Genomic DNA, 27,796 nt, shown 5'->3' on the forward strand with positions numbered 1-27,796 from the left:
GATTGCATATTCCTCTCAGCTCACCGAGAGTTGCTATGCGGATCGCTGGAGCTGGAGCCAAGATATAGATAACAATCTAAATTTCTTCCTAACATAACATTTACGGCATATCAGTCATTCAGTAGATTCACTAATCAAATCAGGATCAAACAATAACACAGTAAGCTGGGCTACAGCCTACAGACGTATTTAGTTTAGACAAGTGTTGATGACTGTCGTTGAAGTTGTGGCAAGCAGAGCTGAGTCGCTAGTCGCCGTGTCGAGTCCTCATCATACCGTCAGCTTGGCGGGGAAGAAGGGAGAGAGACACCTACTGATTTCAGTGTGAGAGATACAGACTCAGAAGTCAGATCAGCTCAGCTCAGCTCAGGAGCATCCACTTGACAGTAGGCGACTGTCATTCTACACTGCACGGCACGGGTGGGTAATTTAATTATCAGTCTTATTCCAATATTCTAACGTTTTGTAGAGCCTCTTTTGACAGCTTTTGAGTTTGAGTGACCATGGTGCATGGTGACTGTGTCTGTGCTGAGACTGAGTGATAGGTCTACATCTGCCTCAGTAGACGGTGTCAGACAGAGGCCAAAATTCCGGATTTTGGTGATCCAGATTTTAATTATCCTCTTAGTTAGCTGTCTGTCATCAATTATCCCTTAAAAAATCTCTTTAAAAATCCTCTAACAAAGCAAGAAAATTTTCCTTTGAAAGTATTTTTAATTTTAAAGGGATTTTTCTGTCTTGTTGAAATAATCCCTTTAAAGGTTGAACAGTTGACCTTTAAAGGGCAAGGGATTATTTCAACATTGGTGTCAGACAGAAAAATCCCTTTAAAAATCCTTTCAAGGGATTATTTCAACCTTTAAAGTGTAAGGTCAACGTTTCACTTGATGATTGGCTGGCATATGGTTTTTAACGCGCTATCATAACCTGCGCACAATTGAGACGCGTTAATTGTGCATTACTTTTGATTGAACGGGTGATGTCATAATGCTTATCTACGCATTATTTTAGTTATCCAGATTATTCGTAGCCTGTCTGTCACCAGTCTGTCACCGACGTAAATGAAAAAACTAGATTTCTAAAATCTGGTTTATTCATGATGGGTCAGGATTTTTCTGTGTGACACCGCCTCATGTGACGTGTCTGGAGTCGGGCTAATACTCCAGGGCCGGAGCTCCGACGCCTTCAGAGCCCACATACATGCATGTAGGAAAACGATTCAAACAGAAACAGTGGGTTCGTTGGGTGACATTTTTTTGAAATGTAAGGAAGTAGTAATTACAATTTTGACTTAAAATGTTTTTCAACTCCTCTGGGCATCCGTTCAACCACTTGAAATTATAATTTGAAGAAGTCTTCAATGGATTCCTCGTCCTAACCCAATTCATCCCATACAAATTCATTTGTCCCATAAGATTGATAATATTGATAACACTAATAATTACTACTAATATTAAATAGATTGGTGTTGGAAAAGAATGTTCAATCGATGTGGTATAAATGAAGCCCCCCCCCCCTTTCTTTTTTTCCGCCCACCTCAGTTTTTGTTATTTTACATACCGGTACATGTAGACAATGATCATGAAGTAACTTGGCCGACTTGTGGAAAAAATCACAATCGACAATTGAAACCGTCAAGTATTGAGGGTTGTGAGTCCGGAGACTCTGGAGGCTGAACGAAACCACAGCCTTCCCTTGTGCCCTTGAATTTGATAAAAGTATGCATCAAATACATGTACAGTACATGTATATGTCACATGGATTGGAAAATAGTTATTAAGTTAATCTTTTTCTTTTCCCGGCATCCATGTGACTCTTTTCCAAATGTACTGTACTCTTTTCCTAATGTACTCTTGTTTTGTATTCACTGATTTTCTTTGTCTTCCCAAATAAATAATAATAATTATTTTAAAAATTCAGTTGTAGGACTAAACATCATAAAAATATGTCCTTTACAATATTCTCTAACATACATGTACATTAACTCTTGAAAGCTTTGTAAAATATTGCATGTAAACTTCTTCAAATTACTGTTTTAAATCAACTGTCCGGACTACTACATGATAGTCTGGACACACATCTGGGTATACAGTACATGTACATGTACCACCAATCACCAAAAAATATTAAAATCCAAATATTACTTCTGTACAGATTTTGCAAGTTTGAATGACACTCTCAAAAGCCTCAATTAGCAACTTGTGTCTGTGATTTGACGATAAGAGTGTCACTGAATTCATGCAACTTGAGTAAATATCAATCATAATTTTCTCCACAATTCACTCATGATATCAGTGCATAAAACCTCGGACTTTGGTGTTTCTAGGACATCCCCAACAAGAAACAAAACATACCTTTTGACCTTGGGATAACACTTCATAGAACATCCATATGAGCATTTACAATGTACATGTACATGCACTATTTGCAAAATTAAGGAAAAAAGAAGTAAAGAAATGAGAGAATCTGAAAGAAGAAAAAATATTGCATGATTTGCATCAAACGATTTTTCATTATCTTTGGGTTACACCAATATTCTGTACATTTATGTATACATGTACAAGTACTGTACATCGTTAAGCATGTTATAATTTTCAATAGGATTCCCCAAAAAACTTTGTATCTCACATCATGCTGAAAACAAAATCAGAGAAGGGATGATCTTTTTGTTCTTCTCTTGACCTTTAAGAATGCTGACAGAATGAGATGCTTCATCATTAGCCCTGGGGGGTGTTTCACAAATCTTGCCATCAGTGACAAATTTATATGACAGTTAAAGCTAGTGAAATCCTTTTTGGGGTTGGGATTAGGTACCGTATTGTGTTGGGTCCAAAGTTATTAAAGGAATTATTTAATGTGTGTAATTTCCGATCATTTGATTGTTTATTGTTCCAGTGAACAATTATACATGCACATTTACATGTACATTGTTTGTTGTTGCTTGAACATTAATGTAAAAGGCTCAGACTTAGTTAACAAGAAGAGAAATAGGATACAAAACATTTGATAGATCTACAGTTCATTCTGTTGAATAGTGCATACTTGCAATTGACTAGTAGTGATATTTCATATCAGGCTATTTTGCAATCTGGAGCTAATGAAAACACACCTATTGAGACATCTGTTGCTCAAGGGCTTATCAAGAAGTTCTATTTATTGAGAGGCGGCCCACGTAAAGACGTTTCCTCTAGGCTTTGTCTGAAGGAAGTCAGAATTGTGAGGAGAATTTCCTCAGAGAGTGATGACCTAGACCCCTTTCTCACTCACTTCCTAGACCGATCCAGGCTAGACCGGTCTAACTGTGAGTGTGAACAGACAAGCGGTCCAGGAAGCGATCTTCTGGATCAGTTTGCTTCCTAGATCGCCTCAGACCGATCTACATGTAGCATGCAGTGCGAACTTATATAAACATACAGTATTTACATGTAGGATCTGTGCTGTGGTCAAAATTTGTTTTCATGCATGCCTCGGAACATGTACATGTACTTCCTCATCCCTCATGTAGAACGGTCATACATGTACATTTACATATTTTTTTAAAATATGTATCCATATGTTTTTTTATATATGTTTTTATGTATCCATATTATGTATTATGTATTTGTGTATACATGTACATGTGCAAACTTAGGGTCTGCATACAATATGGACTGTATAATGTATGTGAGGCCTATGCTATGGAAAACAAAATATTGAATATCAAAAATGTATTGCTATTCATATATTGTATGAGTTTAATATATAATGTTATTGCAAATATGGTAGTACAATTCAAATTTCTGTATATGTACCAAGCAATTTGCCAAGGTCGTTGAAGCACAATTATATATCATACCTGTATGTACAAAAGAATTCCAATTTTACTACCATAATGCTACCATGCATAATACGTGTAATTTTACTTTGTCACTGATGTATACCTTGTAAAAGAAACTGCAATTTGGCTCTCGGGCCGCGAAAGTTTTTTTTTTTTAAATAAACCATTTTAAATAAATGAATAAATTAAAAAATACTTGAGGGGATGAAACCCCAGGTTTGAGTATAAATTGCCATGAAGATACATACATGTACATGATGTATACCTCTACATGTACAATGTACATGTATCTCTAATGTTTCTGAGAGAGAGAGAGAGAGAGAGAGAGAGAGAGAGAGATTTTGGAAATAAAAATTGAATTTGAAAAAAATACTGGGTACCGGTATACAATGTGTACCGTACATGTATAGAAATGTATATCTGATATATAAAAAAGTTACTTTCTACAAGCACGAGTACACATTACATGTACAATGTACATGTACATGTAGGCCTACACATGTATGCACATTGTACACAGCTCCACAGAATCATCTCGTACATGTACATGTATATTTATTTGTAAAGTTGCCATGAAAATCAGTGGAGAAATCTGTCTTTGTTTTCCTGAATACCAATTCAGACAAATTGGTTGCAATTTAGGATTTTTTTAGAAATTGTTGTCTGGGAAAATAACCAAACACAAACAGTGTAATTGACATATTTGAAATACAGACTCGCATTATATAGGGGTATTTGTCCTAAAAGTGGTGTTTGATAATAAATGTGCATCTTTACAGGGAGAAGAAAATGAAAGAACAAGTTTTCTTATGCTTTTAAAAATCTTTACCGTATGAATTGTTGGGATACATTTGCATGCACCATATTTGTTCAAAAACACAAGAAAGTTCTCAAATGACCCAACGTATTGTACCGGGTAAATGTAAATGTTTTGGCATTGGAGAGCAACACATGTACAGGTACATTGTATGGGTACAGTATGTACACAAGCATTTCTATTGACGGCTGTACAGTGCATGAAGCGCTGGATTTCTCTCACCCAAACCAGTTAATAATTCCATGCCAGTGGTTGCTATGGCGATAGCAAGCATTTCATTAGCGAGTTTTAGATCGAGGCCTGCATACAGTATGTACAGTGTACACTGTGTCTTGACTAGAACTGCAATGGTGTTTTATTCAGGCTTGATATAATTTGGATTATATATTTATAAATGTGCTCTTTAATGTGAGCTCAATTATTAATCCCACAAATGGTATTGGCCATATGGATGCAAATGCAAAGTACTTAGAGAGAGAGAGAGGGAGAGAGAGGTAGAGAGGGAGAGGGAAAGAGAGAGAGAGAAAGAGAGAGCGCGACATAGAGAGAGGGAGAGAGAGAGAGGGGGAGGAGAGGGGGAGGGGAGGGAAGAGGAGAAAGAAAGTGAAGGGGGTTGGAAATAATGGGGAGGTAAAAAAAAAAATGTATACATGTAAATGTAGATAAATGTAGAGAGAGAAATACATGGTGACCATGAAACAATCAGGAAGAGAGAGAGAGAGAGAGAGAGCTTTTATGGTATTTTGTAGGAAACTATAGTAGACTGATTTTCTTCTACCGTATTTTCTTTATGGATAAAATTGAAAATAGACCCCCCCCCCCCCCAAAAAAAAAAAAAAAAAAAAAAAAACCAACAACAACAACAACACCACCAAAACAATAACAAAACACTTTTTAGGCTAAGGATTCTGGATAAAAGATTGATGAAAATAGTATTTACAAAAAGAATCTGTGTTATATTTTGCACTATTTTTGAACTAGTGTTTTAATTTGACCAGGAATACACTGTAGTATGCACACATTATACATGTATGTATCAAAAGAAAAAAGAAAGAAAATGAAGCTAAGAGAGAGGGACAGAGAGAGAGAGAGAGAGAGAGAGAGAGAGAGGTACACATAGAATCATATGTGTGAGAGTAAGAGGAATGAAGATAAGTAAATTAAGTACAACATGACCATTTAATAAGATTTGTGAAAAGCTTCAGTAAGTTTAAGTTGTCAGTCAATGACATTGATGGGTGAAAACTTATTGAATATGACTTGAGTAGAAGAAGCATTATTGGATTGAGAGGCAGATACTCTATCTGCCTCTCAATCCTTGACGACTATGAAATTACATAGGTGTGGGAAGTCATTTGTGGGCAGCAAATCAAATTATGACTCTGTGTGAGATCCCTGGACTGTGTTCGATTCACTTGCATTGTATCTCTGATCTCTTATCCCTTCTTTCATATTTACTGTCAAATGAACTTGAATCTGGAACTACATGTAGTTCTATCTGAGAGCTAGTCGGAAAGGTATCATCAATTCAGCGTCACTTTGCTGTGCTCTTAGTCTGGACTTCTAGACCTTTTATATTCACTGTTGAAGGAAGTTGAACCTGGAATAAGTTCTATATCTATGGTGGCCCTGAAGGGACATCGCGAATAGACTAAATCGTGAAAAATATGCGATAAAATTCACGATATCGTCAATTTTATTGCATATTTTTCACGAAGAAATTCACAAAATTGACGATATCGTGAACTTTATCGTGAACTTTTCACGATGAAATTGACGATATCGTGAATTTTATCGTGAAAAGTTCACGATATAAAGTTCACGATATCGTCAATTTTATCGTGTACTCTATCGTGTACTCTATCGTGTATACTCTCCTGACGGGCGCTTCGTAAACAAAACCAGCCCTAGCTGGGGGAGACAGAGAGAAGGAAAAAAGGGAAAGGGAAAGAGAAGATAAAAGGAAAGAAAGAATAAGAAAAGAAAAAGAGGGAAACGGGGGGGGGGGGGGGGGGGGCGAAGGGCTCTTGCCTCCTCCTCACTCCCCCCCCCCCCTCCCCGCCAAAAAATAAATCAGAGAGAGAGAATTAGGGAAAGGGAAAGGGAAAGAGAAGATAAAAGGAAAGAAAGAAGAGGAAGAAGAAGAAAAGAGGAAAACGGGGGAAGGGCGAAGGACTCTTGCCCCCCCCCTCCCCCCCCCCCCCCCGCCAAAAAATAAATCAGAGAGAGAGAGAGAAGGGAAAGGGAAAGGGAAAGAGAAGATAAAAGGAAAGAAAGAAGAGGAAGAAGAAGAAAAGAGGGAAACGGGGGCAAAGGGCTTTTGCCTCGTCCCCCCGCCCCCCGCCAAAAAATAAATAAGAGAGAGAGAGAGAAGGAAAGGGAAAGAGAAGAAAGAAAGAGAAAAACGAAAAAGAGGGAGAATAGGAATGAAAGGATAAGAAAGAAAAGAAAGGAGGCAAGAGCCCTTGCCCCTGTTTCCCTCTTTTCTTATTCTTTTTCCTCTTCTTTCTTTCCTTTTATATTTTCTTTCCCTCTCCCTTCTCTTTCCCTTTATGGCGGGAGGGGGGAGGGGGAGGTAAGAGCCTTTCGCCCTTCCCCCGTTTCCCTCTTTCCGTCTTCTTCTTCTTTCTTTCCTTTTATATTTTCTTTCCCTTTCCCTTTCCCTTCTCTCTATCTCTCTCTCTCTCTCCTATTTATTTGTTGGCGCGGGAGGGGGGAGGAGGCAAGAGCCCCTCTTTTCTTCTTATTCTTCTTCCTTTCCTTTTTTATTCTCTTTCCCTTGCCCTTCTCTCTCTCTCTCTCTTATTTATTTTTTGGGCGGGGGGATGCAAGAGCCCTTCGCCCCCGTTTCCCTCTTTTCTTCTTCTTCTTCCTCTTCTTTCTTTCCTTTATCTTCTCTTTCCCTTTCCCTTTCCCTTCTCTCTCTATCTCTTATTTTTTTTTTTGGCGGGGGGTGGGGAGGGAGGAGGCAAGAGCCCTTCGCCCTTCCCCCGTTTCCATCTTTCCTTCTTATTCCTCTTCTTTCTTTCCTTTTATATTTTCTTTCCCTTTCCCTTCTCTCTCTTATTTATTTTTGGCGGGGGGGGGGGGGGGAGGAGGCAAGAGCCCTTCGCCCTTCCCCTGTTTCCCTCTTATTCCTCTTCTTTCTTTCCCTTTCCCTTCTCTCTCTCTCTCTCTCTTATTTATTTTTTTGGCGGGGGGGGGGGGGGGGGAGGTAAGAGCCTTTCGCCCTTCCCCCGTTTCCCTCTTCCCTTCTTCCTCTTCTTTCTTTCCTTTTATATTTTCTTTCCCTTTCCCTTTCCCTTCTCTCTCTCCTTATTTATTTTTTGGCGGGGGGGGGGGGAGTGAGGAGGAGGCAAGAGCCCTTCGCCCCCCCCCTCCCCGTTTCCCTCTTTTCTTCTTCTTATTCTTTCTTTCCTTTTATCTTCTCTTTCCCTTTCCCTTTTTTCCTTCTCTCTGTCTCCCCCAGCTAGGGCTGGTTTTGTTTACGAAGCGCCCGTCAGGAGAGTATACACGATAGAGTACACGATAGAGTACACGATAAAATTGACGATATCGTGAACTTTATATCGTGAACTTTTCACGATAAAATTCACGATATCGTCAATTTCATCGTGAAAAGTTCACGATAAAGTTCACGATATCGTCAATTTCGTGAATTTCTTCGTGAAAAATATGCGATAAAATTGACGATATCGTGAATTTTATCGCATATTTTTCACGATTTAGTCTATTCGCGATGTCCCTTCAGGGCCACCATATATATCTATATAGCTACCGGTAATAGAAAGTTTCAGGATCACTTTGCTCTGCTCTTAGTCTGGATTTCTAGACCTTTTATATTCACTGTTGAATGAAGTTGAGTCTGGAATTAGTTCTATATCTATATACATGTAGCTAATGGAAAGTATCAGGATCACTTTGATCTGCTCTTAGGCTGGATTTCTAGACGTTTTATACTCATTGTTAAAGGAGGCCGAGTCTGGAATCAGTCCTATATAGATTTAAAGCAAATATGAAAAGTATCAGCATCTCTTTGCTCTGCTCGTATTCATTTTTTTTTTTTTTTTTTTTTTTTAACTGCTTCTAGAAGAGGTAAAGTGAAGATTGCAGAGCAACTTTGCCTGCAGTGTCCATTAATTTATTATCAGCACAACACCTGTACTTATTGCAGGTGAGAATATCTCCTTGGGGATGGCAGTAAAAGAAAATCAGAAACCTTTTCATTGCAGAAATATGCACTCAAACATTGTAGTCTGTGTACTAGTGTGCAGACCTTTAGGCTCTAGTAGTCTACAACAAGCATTGATAGTTTTGCTTATTATTTTATCTTGCAGAATCTTGAAGGAGGCGTTTGACTTCTCAACTTGTTTATCGCCAAACAGCAGGCCATCAATGAAGAAGCGTTGAAAATTGTCATCAGCGACTTCAACTAACCATGGCTGACATGTATGAGCAACCAAGTCGTAAGTGACCCCTTCTCTTGGTTGATGGAATACAAACCTGTATTTTTTTGTACATGGAAAATGTTGGTAGGCAGTTCTATGTTTATGCTATTTATCATAAAGTGGTCATGAAAGTGAAAGAAAACAATTCGGTGGAATGGAAATCATCCAAATATACACTTTATACATTGTACATTGTACAGGTACATTTTGAGAGATGATTGGTACTTAAACCAGGAGCGGCAGACATTAGGCACATAACACGATCCTCAAAACACAAGAATCTTTCTTTTTATTTGTCTGTACTTGTCTGTTTTCCTTTCCATATAGTCTACCCCTTAATAGGAGGGAATACAGACTCGCTGAACTTTTAATCTTGTCCTCATCAGAGTAAATCGCAATGAACAGAAAGCTAATCAGGCATTATAAAGGAACAAAGCGTGAAGAAGAAGAAATGCTGTGATTGGCTATTGGAAAGTAGGCGTAATGCCAGCCTCACTACTGATAAGGCCTCTTGGGATATTCTAGCTAGCATTCCTAGTTTCCTACAGCCCATCACAGTCCATTATTTTTCAAGCGCCTTTTTTTCCCTTTAGCTTCCGTTTATTTTGTCAGATTTGGGCTTTCTGTTCATTCTTGCGATTTACTTTGATGAGTGCAAGACGAAAAACTGTAGCTTGGCTGTATTTTTTGCTATTCTTTAACATGTACCTGTAGTGTGAGTGTCTTTCAATTTTCAGATCCTATGATAGTGGTCTTTTGGCTAGATCTCATAATACATGTACAGGTTTAAGAGATACAGGGAAAGGTCTTTATAGACAGGTTTTCTGTATGTATCACTTTTGACATAGATAAGTTTGACTGATAAGTTTGACTGTTCTTAGATCTGTACATTGTGCCTCATCTATAGTCAGGAGAAAAGATAATTGTGCTGGAACCATCATATAATATCCATTTTGGTTAACTGATATTCGATTTTGGTTGTGTGTGTATGATTTGTATTCTTGATTTGACTCTTCTTCTTCGTTGAAGAGCTTTCCCACGAGGATCCCGCCATGTATGCGGAGCTAGGGAATTTTGCTATTGAGAAGAGAATCGGAAAGGGGCAATTCAGTGAGGTGTACCGGGCAAGATGTCTCATCAACGACAGGGTCACGGCACTCAAGAAAGTCCAGGTGAGGAAGAATGACAATCAAAACAATAATAATAATAATATGGGTTCTTGTATAGCGCTCGTGTTTGTAAGACTCAACACTCCTGGCACTCCACAACTATTGTCTCGGCTTTAACATGGCAGCCATCATGGCGCTCTAGCATTTCAAGGAATCAATTCCTGTCAGGTACCCATTTATTATGTTTTCAATTTTCAGAATAGATCAATATACACTAAAACAAACCTTGTTAATAGAACAGGCTGCTTTGGATAAAGAAAATTGCTCAGGCCTCAAAATGTATAGGAAGAGGGTAGGGGGATAGAAGGGAAAAAAACAAATGTCAAAAATTAAAATACAAAGAAGCAGGACTCAATGTTCAATTGTACAGTTTTACTCCAGGAAAACAAATAGGAGGTGAGGGGGGGGGGGGGGTATACCTGCCAAAAAGGCTGCCATTTAAAGATGAAGTTGAGTTCTGGTCATGCGATTGCATTGTGAAAGAAACTGTGGAATCGACCAGAAAGGTTGATCAGCTAGCATATAAGAATTTGTGTGTATTGCAAGGTTCTGGAATCATTAAAATGATAAGAAATTTGGCAAGTCTTGGTAAAGTTTAATACAAATGCTGTACAGAGAAAGATGTATATGGGACTACATGAACACGTGGCGTAAAAATCCTACCCCAGAGTTTTACGATGTTACCTGACATATTCAGAATATGAAGGCATTTGAAGAGCCATGCTTTTCAAGGAACATGTCTTATCTGATGTTCTTCCACACTTGCATAATAAGAATGATAACGTTCACAAATTATTTTTCACCTCTTCCCAGAACTCAACCTTCTCTTTAAACATGTCATTATTGTAGCATCAGTTTTTTTTTATTATTTGAATCTTGTATTAATTTCCTTTGCACAGATATTTGAGATGATGGATGCAAAAGCGAGGAATGACTGTATAAAGGAAATTGATTTATTGAAGGTAAGATATTAAACAATTTACTTTTTTTTTAAAGCCTCAATATAAAGCTTGTTTTTAATAGGAATAAAATAAAACACTCATAACTCTGACATACAATGAATCTCTTATAATGTTAATATTCATGTTTGTGAATTTAATTCTATTTAATGTAGATAGGCATAGGACGCCTTTTAGAACAGAGTGACAATTACCGGGTATATACATTAATGTGTCCTTGGATAGAAACTAAACGTAAACATTCATATCACATTATTTCCATTTTGAATATCCTGTACTGCATAATTTTTTTTTGAAATATTCACTCATAGTTCAATTACTTGTTGATAAAATCAAGTACCTAACATTGCAATAACTGTATAACATCGGCAGACTATACATGTACATGTAAGTGCAATGCATTCATTGATGTGTTTCCTTGAGATTTCAAATGTGAATTGTGTGTGTGAATTTACACATGTACATGTAAGTTAATTACACTAAATTGGGAATGTTTTGTCTAGTTTCCTAGAAAAGCCCAGCATTTGGTTGTGATTTGGGAGTGAAGCGAGAAATTTCTTAGTCTTTTTTCTTCTTTTTTTTTTTACTTCACTTTTTCTTCTGTTAGTCTTTGGACCACGATCATGTGATTAAGTATTTGGCATCGTTTATTGAAAACAATGAGCTGAACATTGTACTAGAGTTGGCTGATGCAGGAGACTTATCGAGAATGATTAAGGTAAGATGAATTTCCCTGTTATTTTCTGCTGAGAGCTGGTGGAGCAATAATTAAATGCACCTTGTAGAGTGGTTTGCAGACAATTTTCTTGACGCACTGTGTTTTTAGATTTATAAATATTAATCAATACAAATACAATGTCTGAAGGGATTGTAAAACCATAAAATTTCATGATTTGCAAAAATTATGTGTTCTTTCAATTGTGATTCTTGTATTCAGTGGCATGAAACAAATTGCAACCTGTTTCAAAAGTTTCATGCTTGCAAAATTGTTGGGTTTTACAGTAGTTACATTTCTTTCTCTTATTTCTTTTTTACCATCTTGAAGAGTTACCAATATGACAAGGAAATTGTAAAATGCTTACTTTGAAATGCCGAGTAATTGTCGCGCCAATGTGGGCTTATCCCATTTTTTGAAATCAATTTCCTGTTGTTGTGTTCTAAATGGAATCACAACTCCTATTCTGAGAAGACAAGCATATCATCTGTTACAAGCAGAGTCATTCCTTGATCCTGTAGTATCATCCTGGGGTTTGGATGGATGTCATACTTGAATGCCAGAGTGCATGACATCATCTTATTGAAGTGGGACTTCCCCCTTATCTCGACCGTATGAGGAAGGAATTCATCGGAACCCAGATCCCATGTGGGGGCTCACTGACTGGCTCAACAGGATATTGGAATTCTCCCCTAATAAATCCGGGATGTGAAAATCGGTCTGAATCAAGTCTGGAATGGGCTTGGATGTTAAAGAGAAGGTTGAGTTCTGGGAAGAGATGAAAAATAATTTGTGAGCGTAATTATCATTGTATTATACAAGAACATCAGATACAAAGTGTTCCCTGAAGAGCATGTCTCTTCAGATGTCTTAATATTCTAAATATGGCATGTAACATCGTAAATGTCTGGACGGATTTTTATGCCCCATGTTCGTGTAGTCCCATATACATCTTTCTGTGTACGGTGCTTGTAACTTTACCAAGACTGGGCCAAATTTCTTATCATTTTGATGATTTCAGAACCTTGCAGTGCACACCAATACTTATCAACAGTTTCTGATCGAATCCACAACGTTTCTTTCACAATGCAAACGCATGACCAGGGGGGTGTTTCACAAAGATTCTAAGTCGAACTTAACACTAAGTTGGACTTAAAAAGTATGGACAGCCATTGGAGCCTTAAAATGAAATATATTCAAAAGCAAAAATTTGAGTATTTTAGAGTTTTCATCAATTCCACATCAAGAACATGAAATCTTCCATGATAATAGAAAATATGAATGATTTGAATCAACATTTTATGCCTTCTAAAAAAAAAATTACAAAATATTTTCAAGGATGCTAATGGCTTCCCATAAATTTTAAGTCCCACTTAGTGTTAAGTTCTACTTAGGATCTTTGTGAAACACCCCCCAGAACTCAACTTTATCTTTAAATCAGGAGAGAAAAGGAGTTTGAGAGGAATTTATTGTGATGGGTGAAATGACTTCTCGGTAGGAACTAGGAAACAAGAGGGATAAACTCCAGGTTATTCAGGGGTTACAGCCTTAGGTTCATGTAGAGGTTAGGTTCAGAAGCCCAACTCTAATAAATGTAAATGTAATGCAGTGATTTGTTTGAATGTATTCCGTTTGATTTGGATAAAGCTCCTTGTTTGGTCAGTTTAGAGTCAACTATATGGGCCCTGTTTTATAATTTTTTTTATCAATAACAAATGCTCAATTTTTATGTCAAATTTGCTCTCCGCCTGTCAAATGCAACAATTTTAGTACCTTTTGTAACTTGTTATTGATAACAAGTTTTATGAAACAGGGTCATGGTCTGTTTCTTCTGTTTACTTCTTATCTGCTGTCATGCCCATTGTTTCTACTCTTCTCATGTCTTTCTATCTCTATCCATCCCCTCATCTGTGTCTCTCTTGCTGTTATCCAATCAGTTGTACATGAACATTTATACTCTAAATATACATCCTAATCATTTCCTTCTTGCTCTTTGTATCTTACTTTTCCCCACTTTTGTTTCCTTTTAACCCTATTTTAACTGGGCTATTTCAGACCAGGTTTTTACTGGGGGGGGGGATCAATTTGACCCCCCCCCCCCTAAGATCTCGGCCGTTTCACCGCCGATCGCCGCGAAAATGTGCTTGCATGTCAAGTGAAGTGTATAGAATACTATGGTAATTTCAAATTTTTGAAAAATTCACTCATTTGCATATTTATGGTAATTTATGCAAATAAGGTCATCAAATTCACATTTCTGCCCATAATTCATAGATTATTCATTTTTACGTATTCTTTTTCACTACATACATTTATTAGACCATTTGGAATAATAATACAACACAAAAAATTGGAAGAGCCAGGTTATTCCTTATGTTATCTCTTGTATTTATAATTTCTTATGTATTTCATTGTTTTTTTAACTTATGTATTTTATTGTTTTTGTTGTTTATTTCATTTATTCAACTATTTTGACCCCAAAACAAACATCTAAACTTTAAAAAAGACTGAATAACCAATGTTTTATCTATTCTTAGGAAAAATGACTTTTACATATGTTTTGTACACAAATCACGAAAATGAGCGATTTTCGGGCTGACATGCAAAGACAAAAGGTCACGTGACCTTGTAACCGTAGGTCCGATTTTCAAAAAAATTGTTTTAAAAGATGCGTAAGACTCGAAAGTAAAAAGTCATGAAAGGAAAACTTTATATCTGCCGCGATTTCGGAGTAGTCGCGAAATTTCTACAGGGGGGGGGGGGGTCAAATTGACCCCCCCCCCCCCCCCAGTTAATTAACATAGGGTTAAACCTCTTTACTCTTTTTTTTTTCTTTCTAGATAAGATACATTTTTGCTGTATTGTCCTGTTCTGTCATAGAAGTTTTCCAATTTCCCATCTTTATTAAAATGCTGCTGATTATGTGTCTTAATTGACATCAACTACATGTACATGTATTATCTTTTCCCCTTTTCAATGTTTACAATAGACCAGTTCACGGTTAGCACATGTCCCAAATGACCCTGAATATCCACAGATCATCAAAACATAAAGAGGTCCCACTTTGTACATTTTGAAATAATTACTCCTACAGCGATGGAGGTGCTAAATAAATAGCCTTTGTTTCCCCTTCTCAAAGAATACTTCCACCTGTATATCATGGAGTGCACTGCTTGTGCAGAAATGAATAATTATTACATAACTTTCATGAGCATTTTGTCTCCATGTATTTCACAATTTGGACGGCAATGACCTTTATCTGCTCATGCTCAGACTGCAACCGTGAATTGGCTTATTATGTTTGTCGACATGTTCCATCCAATTTGATTGACCATGCTATTTTCCTCAATGGTGCAGCATTTCAAGAAGCAGAAACGGTTGATACCGGAGAGAACCATATGGAAGTACTTTGTCCAGCTTTGCAGCGCACTAGAACACATGCATCAGAAGAGAGTCATGCACAGAGGTATCACTTCAACTTTTTATATATTTGTTAAAGCTTGTCTGCACTAGTTTAGCCAGGGGGATTAGACCTCCCTGCAAGGTCACTGATAGGTGGTTATCTCATCAAATCAGTTCTCAAGTAACATTTAAGAAAAAGGGGATCATGGGGGACCAACATGCACCGATTGGGGAAGTTTTCTATATAGAGGAAGCAAGTAGCTACAAGTAGGACAGTGGGGCTTTTAAATAGTGGAGTGAGATTGTAAAGTGATTTCCAAGCATAATATTGCATCCTTATACCTAGGATTACTTAACAATCTCACTCCACTATTACTCAGAGCCACAATTCACAATTCAAGAGCCACAAATATGTGTGGGTTCCTTATGTATTAAAGTGGGACACCAAAAATGTCACAAAGTAGGTCCCTGATTCATGGAATTACCCATTTACATTGCAAATAGATAATAGCCATCTTCAGACAATGACATTCAAAAGTTGTTGAATATTGTAGACGTTGCAAATTATTGAATAGATAATAATAAGTTGATTTTGATCATGACAAAGGATCTTAATTTTACCTTTACCATTAATTAATTATCTTGATAAGTATAATAGTATTAAGTAAGAGCTTAAGAGTATTCTTCTTTTCATTAATCATGTCTAGGGTTAGTAAGAATACTAAAAGTGTTATGATCATTTTAATACTGACAAGTGGAAAGGTATTACAATGTATATAGGTACTCATTGTTATCTCATTGTTGTAGTTTTTGTTCTTGAGACTGTTACTATTATCACGAATTACAATAACTACTAAACATCTACCTACTTTCATTTAGCAAAATATGTATACAGCTTGAGGTACATGTATGAACAATTATGATTACTTTATTTTTATTATTTTAATTGTACATATATATAATCACTCCTGTTTTTATGCACATTTTATGTAAACATTGCATTATTGGTCATTGGACTACTGCATTGTACATTGATATTAATGAACCGAAATTGAATTGAATTGAATTGAAAAAAAGAACAATTACAATGGGTATGGGGAACTAAACTCAAACCTGTACTGTGAAGGACGTATTTTGTATCCTTCCTAATGTTTTTTGGCAAGGTATTAATCTTCATTTGCCACACTCTACCCCAGTGAGGTAAATACATGTAGGTACCTTACGGGAATTAATTCCTTGAAATGCTGGAGCGCTGTAATGGCAGCTAGGCTAAAGCCGAGGTAATAATTAATGCGCCTTGAAAAAGAATTTTTAGATGGACGGCGCTTTAGAAATGCCTATAATAATTATTTTTATTATTATTATTCAGACATCAAGCCTGCTAATGTATTCATCACTGCCGATGGCAAGGTCAAGCTGGGTGACCTGGGTCTGGGGCGTTTCTTCAGCTCCAAGACCACCGCTGCACATTCCCTGGTTGGCACTCCGTACTACATGTCACCCGAACGCATCCACGAGACGGGGTATAACTTCAAGTCGGACATCTGGTCTCTCGGCTGCTTGTTATATGAGGTAAGATGCTCTTTTCATCAGGACTGGGACCACAGAATTTTTTTTTTATGGGGTGTACATGTATTAACTTAGTATAATGGTCTTCAATCATAAATTAAATTTGAAACCACATCAGTACTCTAGTAATAATAATAATAATATACCGTACTTATATAGCGCATATCACAATATGTCTCTATGGGCTGTATTAAAGAAATAGTAAGAAGGAAAGGTGGATAGAGTAATATAAGAAGAGTGAGATAAGCTCAACATACTTCCTCTTCCTCTCGTTAACATTGGAAAGTATTTTGAAAAGAAATGTTTTAAGACGCTGCCATCAGGAAAAGTATCATATCTGTTTTGCATAGCCCTTTTGTATTTTTTTATATCAGCATACTATATTATTATTTTAACCCTGATAAGAATAGGAATATATAAGGCAATTGCTGTAATTGTAAACTAGATAGAGATGGCAAGATCCACTCTTTCCCTTGGTCATAATCGCAGGGAAAATTGTGTTTCTAACATAATCGACTCGATCAACTCAGTGGCAATTTCAGTACCCTATTGTACATCCCAGAAATCAAGTTTGGTTTACGTTATACAGCCTTGTCATATTTGCACATTTCAATGGGCGACGCACAAGGCTATTTAAATAGCCTTAGGTTAATTATTTTGAAAGTAGTAATTGAGATTATATTTTCTGTTCACAATCTCTATAATTGGGGATTTTTATATTGAAATTTCAAATTATAGCCGATATGGATTGATGCATGATACGGAATTGATCTTAATCATATTAAAGTGCACATTTGTTTTGCTAATTTTTGTTTATACAAGCAACAATTGACCTTTGAATTTGTGTTAGCATGTATGCACAATTGCACATATATGTGGCATTCTATTAAACATTATAATTGCAAGATTTACTCTCATATTTTGGTACACAAAGCATGCATGTATGCTTGTACATCGTTCTGTCACCCATCTTGTATCCATTCCTGCTCCCCCTCTCCCATATCTCTCTCTATCTCTCTCTCTCTTTCTATCTCTTTTCTATCTCTTACACTCTCTCTCCCTCCCTCTCTCTCTCTCTCCCCTCCCTCCCTCTCTCTTTCTCTCTCTCTCTCTCTCTTCTCTTTCTCCCCCCCCCCTTTCTCTCCTTTTCCCTCTCCCTCTCTGTGACCTTCAATGAAGAGGAAGCCATACAGGTGCTAAACTTCCTTTTTCCAATGCTGAATTTAGAAAAATATCAAAACGAACAACAAATTATTGAATGGAGTTCATCCAAATTGCCTAGTATGTAGCTTATAGATAGATGTCCATGTACATAGTTTTTGTTATTCTTTTGGAACTCTCATAGAATCAAACTTCAATTTTTAAAATAATTTTTTTTAAGCACTGTGTTTCTTTGTTGCATTTGCATATTGTATATGTAGTATGCCTTTTTCCTTTTTCTATTGCATAGATTGTGAAGTTATGTATTTAAGTCATTGTTCGTTTGATAGTGTACGTACATATGTACATGTATGCAACTGAACAAATATGAAATGTTGATTGTGTGTGAAACTCTCCAAAAAATCTCACTTGAATTCCTATAAAATGCCATCATTACACTCTAGACTTCAAATTCTCGCCTTGCACACTCCTCCAAATTCCCCTGGACGATAAATAAAAGCTACAGTATAATGGCCTTGTATTTTATTTTCCTTGCCTCCCCCTCCCCCCCCCCCCCCCCCCCCCCCCCCCTCCTTGCCACCATCCCACTCCCCCTCACACACACACTGGCTTGTGTGTACATTGTTCAGATGGCAGCCCTACAGTCCCCCTTCTACGGGGATAAGATGAACCTTTACGCCCTTTGCAAGAAGATTGATAAATGCGATTACCCGCCCCTTCCCGCCGATCATTACACTGAGGAGGTAGGGTGGTTTGTTGTCAGTTGTTGCCATGGTTATTGGTGGTTTGTCGTGTCGCAATATCAGTTTGTTGTGTAGCACTATATATACTAGAGTTTACGTGTGTGATCATCTTGTGTATTAACTTAACACACCACTAATGGAGTGCATTTATCTCTCCCTCTTTCCACATTTCTCTCCTTTTCTCCATCTTGTTGTGACCCCATCTGTATTTCTTCTTTTATGTTTATATGTTTGTCTTTCTTTATCTCTCTGTATCTCCCTCTCTCTCTCACACACTGTCTCTCTCTCTCTCTCTCTCTCACTCACTCTCTGTCTCTCTTTTGCATCTCTCTTTGTGTCTCTCTCCGCCTCTCTTTTTCTGTCTCTTTCTGTGTCTCCATCTCTCTTTTTGTTTCTCCCTTCTCCCTCGCCTTCTCTCCGTGTGACTATATGTGATCCCATCCTTGTCGCCGTCTTTTGTGCTGCACCATATTCGCCTTACACCAACCCCCAAAAATTCATGTGTGTGCAATAAAAAATGATTTGAAAAACAATTAAACAAAAACCCAAAATACTTTATCTGCCATTTGAAAACTAACTATCGACTCACGGAAATAATCCCTCTCAAAAATATTATATTATTGGTTGATGTGACTGGCACACGTACATAACAAACATGATTACGCCCTCGCCTGGTGCAACCATGTCATTGTGGGGTGTGTGGTGAACTATAGATGGCAGCATTGCATTCGCCGTTCTATGCGGAGGGTTTGGATTTGTACTCTCTTTGTCAGAAGATTGATAAATGTGAATACCCTGGCTTGCCGGCCCACTACTCAGATGAGGTAAGTTCATCTCCATTTTGACAAACTTTGAAATGTTGGAAGGTAAGCAACAGAGGAAAAAATAAAAATACAGTAAAACCTGTCTACAGCAACCGCCCAAGGGAAACACAAAAAGTGGTCTTTTTAGACAGGTGGTCCTTGTAGACAGATTCCTTTAGTACTGTACATGTTTCGATGAGAAACCATTTTCAAGGGAAACAAAAAATGTGCTTGCTGTAGACAGGTGGTCACTAAAGCATGTTTGACTGTAGTAGATTTGCTGAATTTTTGCTTTTAAAGGGGAAATCTACCCTGATAATAATTTTGGTTTTGATAAAAGCAGAAAAATGAGAGAAACATGTCAGTGAAAAATTGAACAAAAATTTGATTAGAAATAAGAAATTAGGATTTTTTGAAATTGCAATCAATTAAACATGAATTGGCAACTCTGTGTCATACCTTGCAAGCTCACCTCCCATTTGCCCTTTTAATACAAAAAACTTCAAAAATTCATTTTCCAATCATACACCCTGAATATAATTATACAACCCCTGTATGAAAATTGAAACAAATTTATTCCATCATCAGTTACTACTTTATGTTTCAAAGATGACAACTTCAAAAATTCATAACTCTCCTATTTTTAATTGGACTTTGCTCAAACTTTCACTCATTTGTTCCTTTAATTTTTCTATTTTTATTAAAACCATTTCATATCAGGGTGGACTTCCCCTTTAATAATATTGAGAACTGGCTTATGTTATCAAAAGTGTGAAGTCCGGGAATCATTTCTTTTTCACTGTTTACCTTTTCTTAAGTAGCAGAGATGCTATAGTTTCAGATTATATAAAGTCCATCTTTTCAAAATCATATCTTGTTACTAGTCTCATTTAATACCTGTATTTATACTAATTATGCATGTACATATACTTTTATATTGTCATTAGTGTAGTGTTATATCAGTTTTCAGAACCATTTGTTTCTAACTTCATCTATGGTTGTGGGCTAAAATTTCTAAATTTCCAGAAAGTAAACAAATATTGAACTGATTGATGGATTGATTGAGAGTAATCCTACATGTATTTGTCCACACGTGTAGTATGAAATAATCAGAAATATTGTGGACTTAAGTTTGGCCTTACCCCAGGATTCACTTAAATACCCAAGAGACACAATTCTCTTTTGCCATTCTTATCAATGATTCGAGTGAAACATATGCCTAAAAATTGTGTGCATTCCCAGACAGTTTGAAGAAAACAGTTGTGTTTGATTCAGTCATTTTGTCCACCCTCAAAATGCTCACTATTACATATTGTCTGTTGAGAGCCAGAAGGGTGTTAACTTGGTGTAAAAATTTACAAGGCTATGCCCTTCTGGCTCCATACAGAATATATATTCATTTAACTACACCTGTACATGTAAATTATGACTCACACCTTTACTAGTTCCATTTCTGTCTTGTAAATGTTTATTTAATTTGTGTGAAATTTGCATGTGAGGATTATTACTAGCACAACTCCGATTAATATTTGTTCATTAGTTATAGTAATATCAACTTTCTGTATTTTACTTATTAATATTTTTTTTTCTTCATATTTTTTGATTTTTTGATATTTTTTTTGGATAACTTATTTATTTATTTTTTACTTATTTATTTATTAATATATTCATTTACTTGATTATCTTTTCATTTATTCTTTTTCTTCTCCAATTTGAAGTAGTGAAGAAAAATGTAAGCCTCAATCTTATTTAAAGTACCCTCATATTTTGATGTTTGTGTCAAAATTATCAAGAATGTGAGTTTATCAATGGAAATACACTCTAAGAAACTGGAGATCAACCTATGAGAAGAATGTGAATTTTTATTGTCTCTTTCACATGAACCAATTATGAATTTGAAGGAAAAAAACAACGACACCATTTTGACAACATCAAAGTTTATCCTCTATAGAAAGAAATGATAACAATTTGGTTTTTGATTATTTCATAGTCCACAGGTAATTATTGAGCAATTTCAGTAATTTTGTCACTCTCTGTAGCTCCTTCTCTCTCATTGGTACTAATTGAATGGAATCATGAAATAATTCAATAAATGTAATATTCAGGGATGCCCGTTTTCAGGCAAAAGCCGGGATTCAGGCCAAAGCCGGGATTCAGGCCCTGGGGAATTATTTTCAGGCTATAGTTTATGCTTTTTTGTGTTTTTTTTTTTCCATGCCCTCTGATCAATTGTAACTGGCATCCTTGAATACTGAATTTTAAAATTTGATAACATGAGTTAACATTCTTTTTCTCCTTATTCATATAATTTTCAGCTGCGTAACCTGGTTGCAATGTGCATTCATCCAGACCCCAACCTGAGACCTGACGTCTCCTATGTCCTGGAGGTGGCCAAGAGAATGCATATGCAGAGTGTCCAGTCAAGTTAGTCCTTCTAGCAGTCCCACCCCTTCCTTTCCATGTCCCCGTGTATGTACTAACAACGATACCCCCAAGGCAAGGCCACGGCCGTCTTGCGCAGTGTTGAGTATTGAAGGCGGAGTGCATCGATCGTATACAGGGTTCATTTTTCAGTCACGCCACCACCACCATACCGACTCTAAACTGACCGATACATAGTCCTCGGGGCATTGTAACGGTCAGTTCGGTCTGTGACTTGAGGTACTACAGAACACATGGTTGCACCACCTATCGCAGATCTTACATTGCATGGGAGCAGCAAGTCAAGTGCATTACACATCAGATCCTGGGGGGTGTTTCACAAAACTTGTCATCAGTGACAAATGACAGTATCTGTTATAAGCTACTGAAATCCTTGCTTCTGATTGGTTATCAGCAGATTTGTCACTGTTTTTGTCATTTTGTCATTGAAAATAGGCTTTGTGAAATGGGCCTCTGCTCTAGAGTATCCTCACTCGTTGATTACTTGTAGGGTTGGTCCCGTGTGAATGATAACCATAACTAATACTATCAATCGATTTTGCTGAAGCTTGTGTGGATAAGGTAGTTGAGATTCCACTAATCAGAGATGTTGCAGGTTCATTAGCATGACATAGCATAAATCCATGAGCTGGAACATGTAACTCTGATATTCAATCGATTTTCCACAGGAGGTGTGATGGCTCAGTGTTAGAGCAGTGGTCTCATAAGCGGGAGATCCCGGGTTCGAAACCAAGTCAATGCGCTCGTGCCCTTTGGTAAGGCATTGATCTTCATTACCAAGTCCTTTGAAGAGGACTTACAGCCGTTGATCCCCTTGTTGCTTACATGTACTTACAAGCATACACATGCTTTCTTAGCAGTCGGGTAAAACAAACAACCAAACAAATTTGTCCACATGAATTTCAGAAGACAATTTGATTGTTCTAGTTATCGTTACCATCAAATAGGACTAGCCCTTTAATTCTGGAACCACTGGTATTCATAGGCAAGAGGTGAAGAGGTTTTATGTTAAACCCATTGCCTACCGGAACCGGGTGGCCTCTGTATTAAGCCAATGGCAATGAATGAATCCAGTAGTCAACTGGTTAACAAGTCAATGTAAACCAAGAAATTTTCTTCAAAACGTCAGAGGCGACATTTACCCTTAGAATCAATCTGTTCTACAAGGTTCTTTGTCCAATAGTGCACTTAATAGTCTAGAGTGATGTGTTCATTAACATGCTATGCCTATTCAGAGTCTTGTAATGTAAAGTGGCAATTTCTCAAATACAATGTAGTATACCGGTAATATAATGCGTATACTTCTGTGGTGAATTACATTGACAGTTTTGTGATCGATATATTGGACAAGTGATTCATCTTTGATTATAGCCTTTGGGTCATTGCGAGTCAAGTTTTGTACATACATGCACCGGGTTCTATCGAAGGTGCAGAAGGATGAATCTTTTATTGCACCATTCTCTATATGTGGGGACTACATGGTTTTCGTACTGTATTGTAGTGTATGAGGTCACCGTGGGGATGTACATTGTAGGCCTACTGTACACGTTTCCAAACATGAACATGAACATGAAGCTATAAAAATCATGAGACTCGATGCACTTTGTAGGGATTATCCCGTTTATTTTATGATGAAACTTTGTGTGTGAGCAGCTTTAGACTTTAATTTTTGCTTTGGAATTCAAGCCCCAAAAATTTACATTTCAAGTTTTTATATTTTCCAGATTTTGCAATTGAAATGATGTCACCCATTGTATATTAAGTAAGATAGCAGGGGAAGAAATAGCGAGTTATTCCTGTGAGTTTCCTGATCGAAAAGAAGAGAGAAAGAAATATTGATGTTTCCGTCCAGGCTTTGAGTGGTATTAGGAATAGAGGTGTTCAGGTTCATTACAGGAAAAGAGGTTTCATATTTTTGTTTCAGTGAGGATTGCAACAGTGATGCTCTTTAGCTCCTTAGCTTGATTGTAAACATTCTTATCATATAATTATCAAATGATAGCAGTATTTTTGTTTACAGTTGTCAAACAAATGTATTTACAAGCATGCACAATTTCAACAGTCTCTGATTTAATCATTTTCAATGGAAAATATCATTACAATTGAAACAAATTTAAGAGAATAAAAACAGACTTAATTTGTTACCTTTCATACCCTGTTCATATCAAAGACCCTGGTTATTAACTAATCTATTATCAATTTTGATATTTACAATGTATGAAGTACAGTGTAATGTTAATCAAATATTGTTAGACTCTGTTTTTCTAATGTTTAGCAGTAGCTCCACAACCTGTGTACCAATCAGGGAATTGGATTAATTCGGTAGTCAATATGTTACGAAGTGTGGCATGAGATCCAATGAGGCATGGATAGACAGGCATGCTTAGATGCGGTCATCATGTAGAATTGTGTATATCAGAAAATGTTGAGTATTGTGTTGTGAAAACACAAACTTTGTCAGTTGAAGATAGAGTTGCTGCAGGAATTGATGTTATAGGATATAAACATGAAAGAATATATTTATTAATTATTCATATTAAACATGAAGGTGTTCAGAGAAATTAACAAACACATCATGTAGAGAGTAAGTGATATCAATATATCGTTTAAATAATACAAATTATTTTTTCCTGTGATATAAAATTATAAATGTTTAATTTGTCATTTGTAGTCATAACTTGTGTGAATTACATTTTTTCATCATTTTCTTGAACTTTATGAATATATTCTGAATATATTTCTTCACTTCCTTTTCCACCTGTATAATAAGCTATGTGTGCATTTCCATGATTCTTCTCAGAATGTTGTAAAATATAATTAATTTATCTGGAAAGGATTATGCGTAGAACTCAGGACCAAGGTTTGAAACTGTTTTGAAGGAGTGGCTTGAAGCTGTGTGCTGTGGATGAAAATATTATTACATGCGGCTTGTTTGAAATGAAGTGAAGTAAAGCAAGGATGAGACTAATATCTGTGTAGAGCAAGAAGGGCATTGAGTAGCTCATGATTATAATTATACTGGCTCAGTGGTCTCGTAACGGGGAAGTCCCAGGGTTCGAAACCAAGTCGATGCGCTAGTGCCATTGGTAAGACATTGATCCTCATTACCAAGTCCGTCGGAGAGGACTTAAAGCTGTCGGTCCCCTGGTTGCTTGTTTCCAAGTATACACATGCTTTCTTAGCAGTTGGGTAAAACAAAGACAACAGCCTTTGGACTCTTAACAGACAATATATTAGAAAATGTATAGGGCATATGAATGATACAATATCAGGACAACTTTCTTCAATGGATCATAGATTATCAAACACATGCAAATTGTTTATCTGTGCCTTGTATGTAAAGTCGACGCCTTGGCCGTCTAGTCATTTAGGATATTAATGTGAAATTGTGTTCCTTACGGTTAAACATTAAATATCAATATTGTGATTTTTCCTCTTTTGCTGTCTTGCTATGGCAATGCATTCCATGGTATATACATTAGTGGATTTAATGTCATTTGTTTGAAAGTGCTTTGAAAAGCTGAAGTGGCCTTCAAAGAGACTTTATATAGTGTGTTTTTCAGTGTCAAAATGAATTATACTATAAACAGCCTGTGTGTATTTTCACTATTAAAAAGCCTTTTTTTTATATGTCCATTAAGATAAAGAATTATTGAATGTGTCCAGTTGGAGTATATATTGTGGATCATCCTAGTAGATGCATTGTGTCTGAATGATACTAATATTTTTGATGTTATATTGCAAGGATATTATTCTTCTTTAATAATATTGATCAAGCCAAGTAACACCACTCGTTTGAACATAGATTTATTGTGAACTTGTTACTTGTAATACAGTTGTAACAGCCCGTCTACATTATTTTAATCAGTGAGGACATTCAGCTGGTTATAAAGTCCTATTGTTACACATAGACTTAGAGAGCAGCTTTCTATTGTCTTTGATATTCAGTTTCTTACATCAATATGTTTTCTGATGAAGCTTAACCATGGATAGTCCATGCTGTCCAAGAATGTAGATACTGTAAAATTCACATTAATTTTATTTCATATTGAAAGTATGAAACAGAAGCAAAAGCATGTTCTGAAAGTTGTTCCCATGGTAAAAAAAAATGAGGGAAAAAATGTAAGGTCAAATTGTACACTGGAAATCAGAATTCATAGCCCTAAATTCTACTGTTGAAAGTTCATTTTGATTTTGGCAAAGGTTATTTATGATTTTGTAATTCTAGCGATAAAAAAGGGGCTTGATTAGATTGCAATTCTCTGAGAGCTTTGTGCATTCAACCCCTCCCTCCCCCCCCCCCCTCCCACTGCTAGAAGGACAAAGCTTATGAAATGAGTATACCATCTGCTGAGAGCCAGAAGGGCATTAATCCATATCCCTCTATACAAATTTAATTCCCTTTTGATTCAATCACCGTATGTGTCATATTTCTGGTATAAAATTAGAGTTTTCAAGTTGATTGCGAGGTATACATGATTGTTGTGGTTTAACAGTATTTTCTATTTGTCAGATACTACTATAACTTTCAAGATTATATGAAATATATTGTGAATAACAAAGAAAGAGAAAGGAAAAGATATTTTTGTAAATAGATGCAAGATTCGAAGGAATATATGGAAGTATCTGGTGGGAGAATTTGGATAGAAGATGTTTTTTGATAGAGAATGATATCGGTGTAAAAAAATTAAACTATTTACCTGTAGATTGTACTAAATATGAGCCTGTGATTGTCAAGTATTACTTTTTATTGTCTTGTATGACCCATGAACTCTTGATGAATTTTCACCATTAAACTTTAATGATTCAATCCGTATGAGTGTATTGCAATCAGTGACGTTTCCATTCATCATGGTCACACACAACATCATGTGATTTACCTAATCAAGGTATAAGTAGTCATTTTGTTTAATGTCTTTTAATGCAGTCGTTTGATATTATTCATGCATTACAGAGATGGTATAATATACTAACAGTTTGTGTACATTGCATAGCCTATCAAGACATACACAAATTATTTTCTCATATATTAGTTACCAACTTACCACAAGGGCATTTACAATTAGTTCAAACTGTCGATTACCTGTGCCTACTTACATTTATTCTGTTGTGTTGCTTTAAACATTCCGTCATTCAAATTACCGTAATTTGTGGAAGTTATATTATTTACACATTATAGACTTGAATCAATAGAATGATGCTTCTTCACCGCAAACTATCAAATTAGCAATGAGGCCTTTTATTCCAAACAGTTCATTTTTCTTTTATCAATGTTTTTGGTTGCGTTACTCTCAGAGAAGTTCTGAAAAGTTGAAGAGATTTTTCAAGAACTTTTTTTTGAGGAAAAAGCAATGGCGTAGTATAGCATCAAGTTAACATCAGCCCCTTGTTTGACTACCCAGGGAAAAGAAAGGAACTTGGAGTTTGTCTCCATCAGGTGGGGCTGGTATTAAAGGTACATTCCATCTCCTGCTAATAAATTTCTGGATATACCATTGAAGGTAGCATTGAATATTCAATTACATAATGAAAATTGCACTTTCAAGGTTCTGCAAAAGCGAACATTGGAATACATCATGTTTAGATTCATTGAAGTATCCATACGATAATCTTTCTTTGTGTGAAGTGTTTTTTTTTCTTTCCCTGGCTTTTTGACATGCTTTTTGACAGTTATGTAATTTATCATTTCCTTGTGACAAGTCTACTGATCATTCTGTTTGGTGTGCATTAAAACTTGTTTATATTCATACA

At 36.5% G+C, this 27,796-nt stretch overlaps 1 protein-coding gene across 2 annotated transcripts; it reads left to right on the forward strand.

The window, feature by feature from the left end:
* On the forward strand, positions 1 to 27,796 carry LOC579564 (serine/threonine-protein kinase Nek7-like). Of its 2 annotated transcripts, none has more exons than XM_030984322.1 (9): positions 1 to 420; positions 8,972 to 9,100; positions 10,112 to 10,254; positions 11,151 to 11,213; positions 11,818 to 11,928; positions 15,283 to 15,391; positions 16,697 to 16,899; positions 19,514 to 19,624; positions 21,919 to 27,796. In XM_030984322.1, exons 2-9 carry the CDS (start codon positions 9,073 to 9,075, stop codon positions 22,030 to 22,032), a joined length of 882 nt encoding a protein of 293 aa, XP_030840182.1. In that variant the 5' UTR covers positions 1 to 420; positions 8,972 to 9,072; the 3' UTR covers positions 22,033 to 27,796. The 2 variants fall into 2 exon arrangements, with proteins under 2 accessions (XP_030840182.1, XP_030840176.1); XM_030984316.1 differs by lacking the exon at positions 19,514 to 19,624 and adding an exon at positions 18,687 to 18,800 and having other exon boundaries at positions 3 to 420.

This window comes from Strongylocentrotus purpuratus, unplaced genomic scaffold (genome assembly GCF_000002235.5).
Source record: "Strongylocentrotus purpuratus isolate Spur 01 unplaced genomic scaffold, Spur_5.0 spur5_contig_833, whole genome shotgun sequence".
NCBI classification, from domain to species: domain Eukaryota; kingdom Metazoa; phylum Echinodermata; class Echinoidea; order Camarodonta; family Strongylocentrotidae; genus Strongylocentrotus; species Strongylocentrotus purpuratus.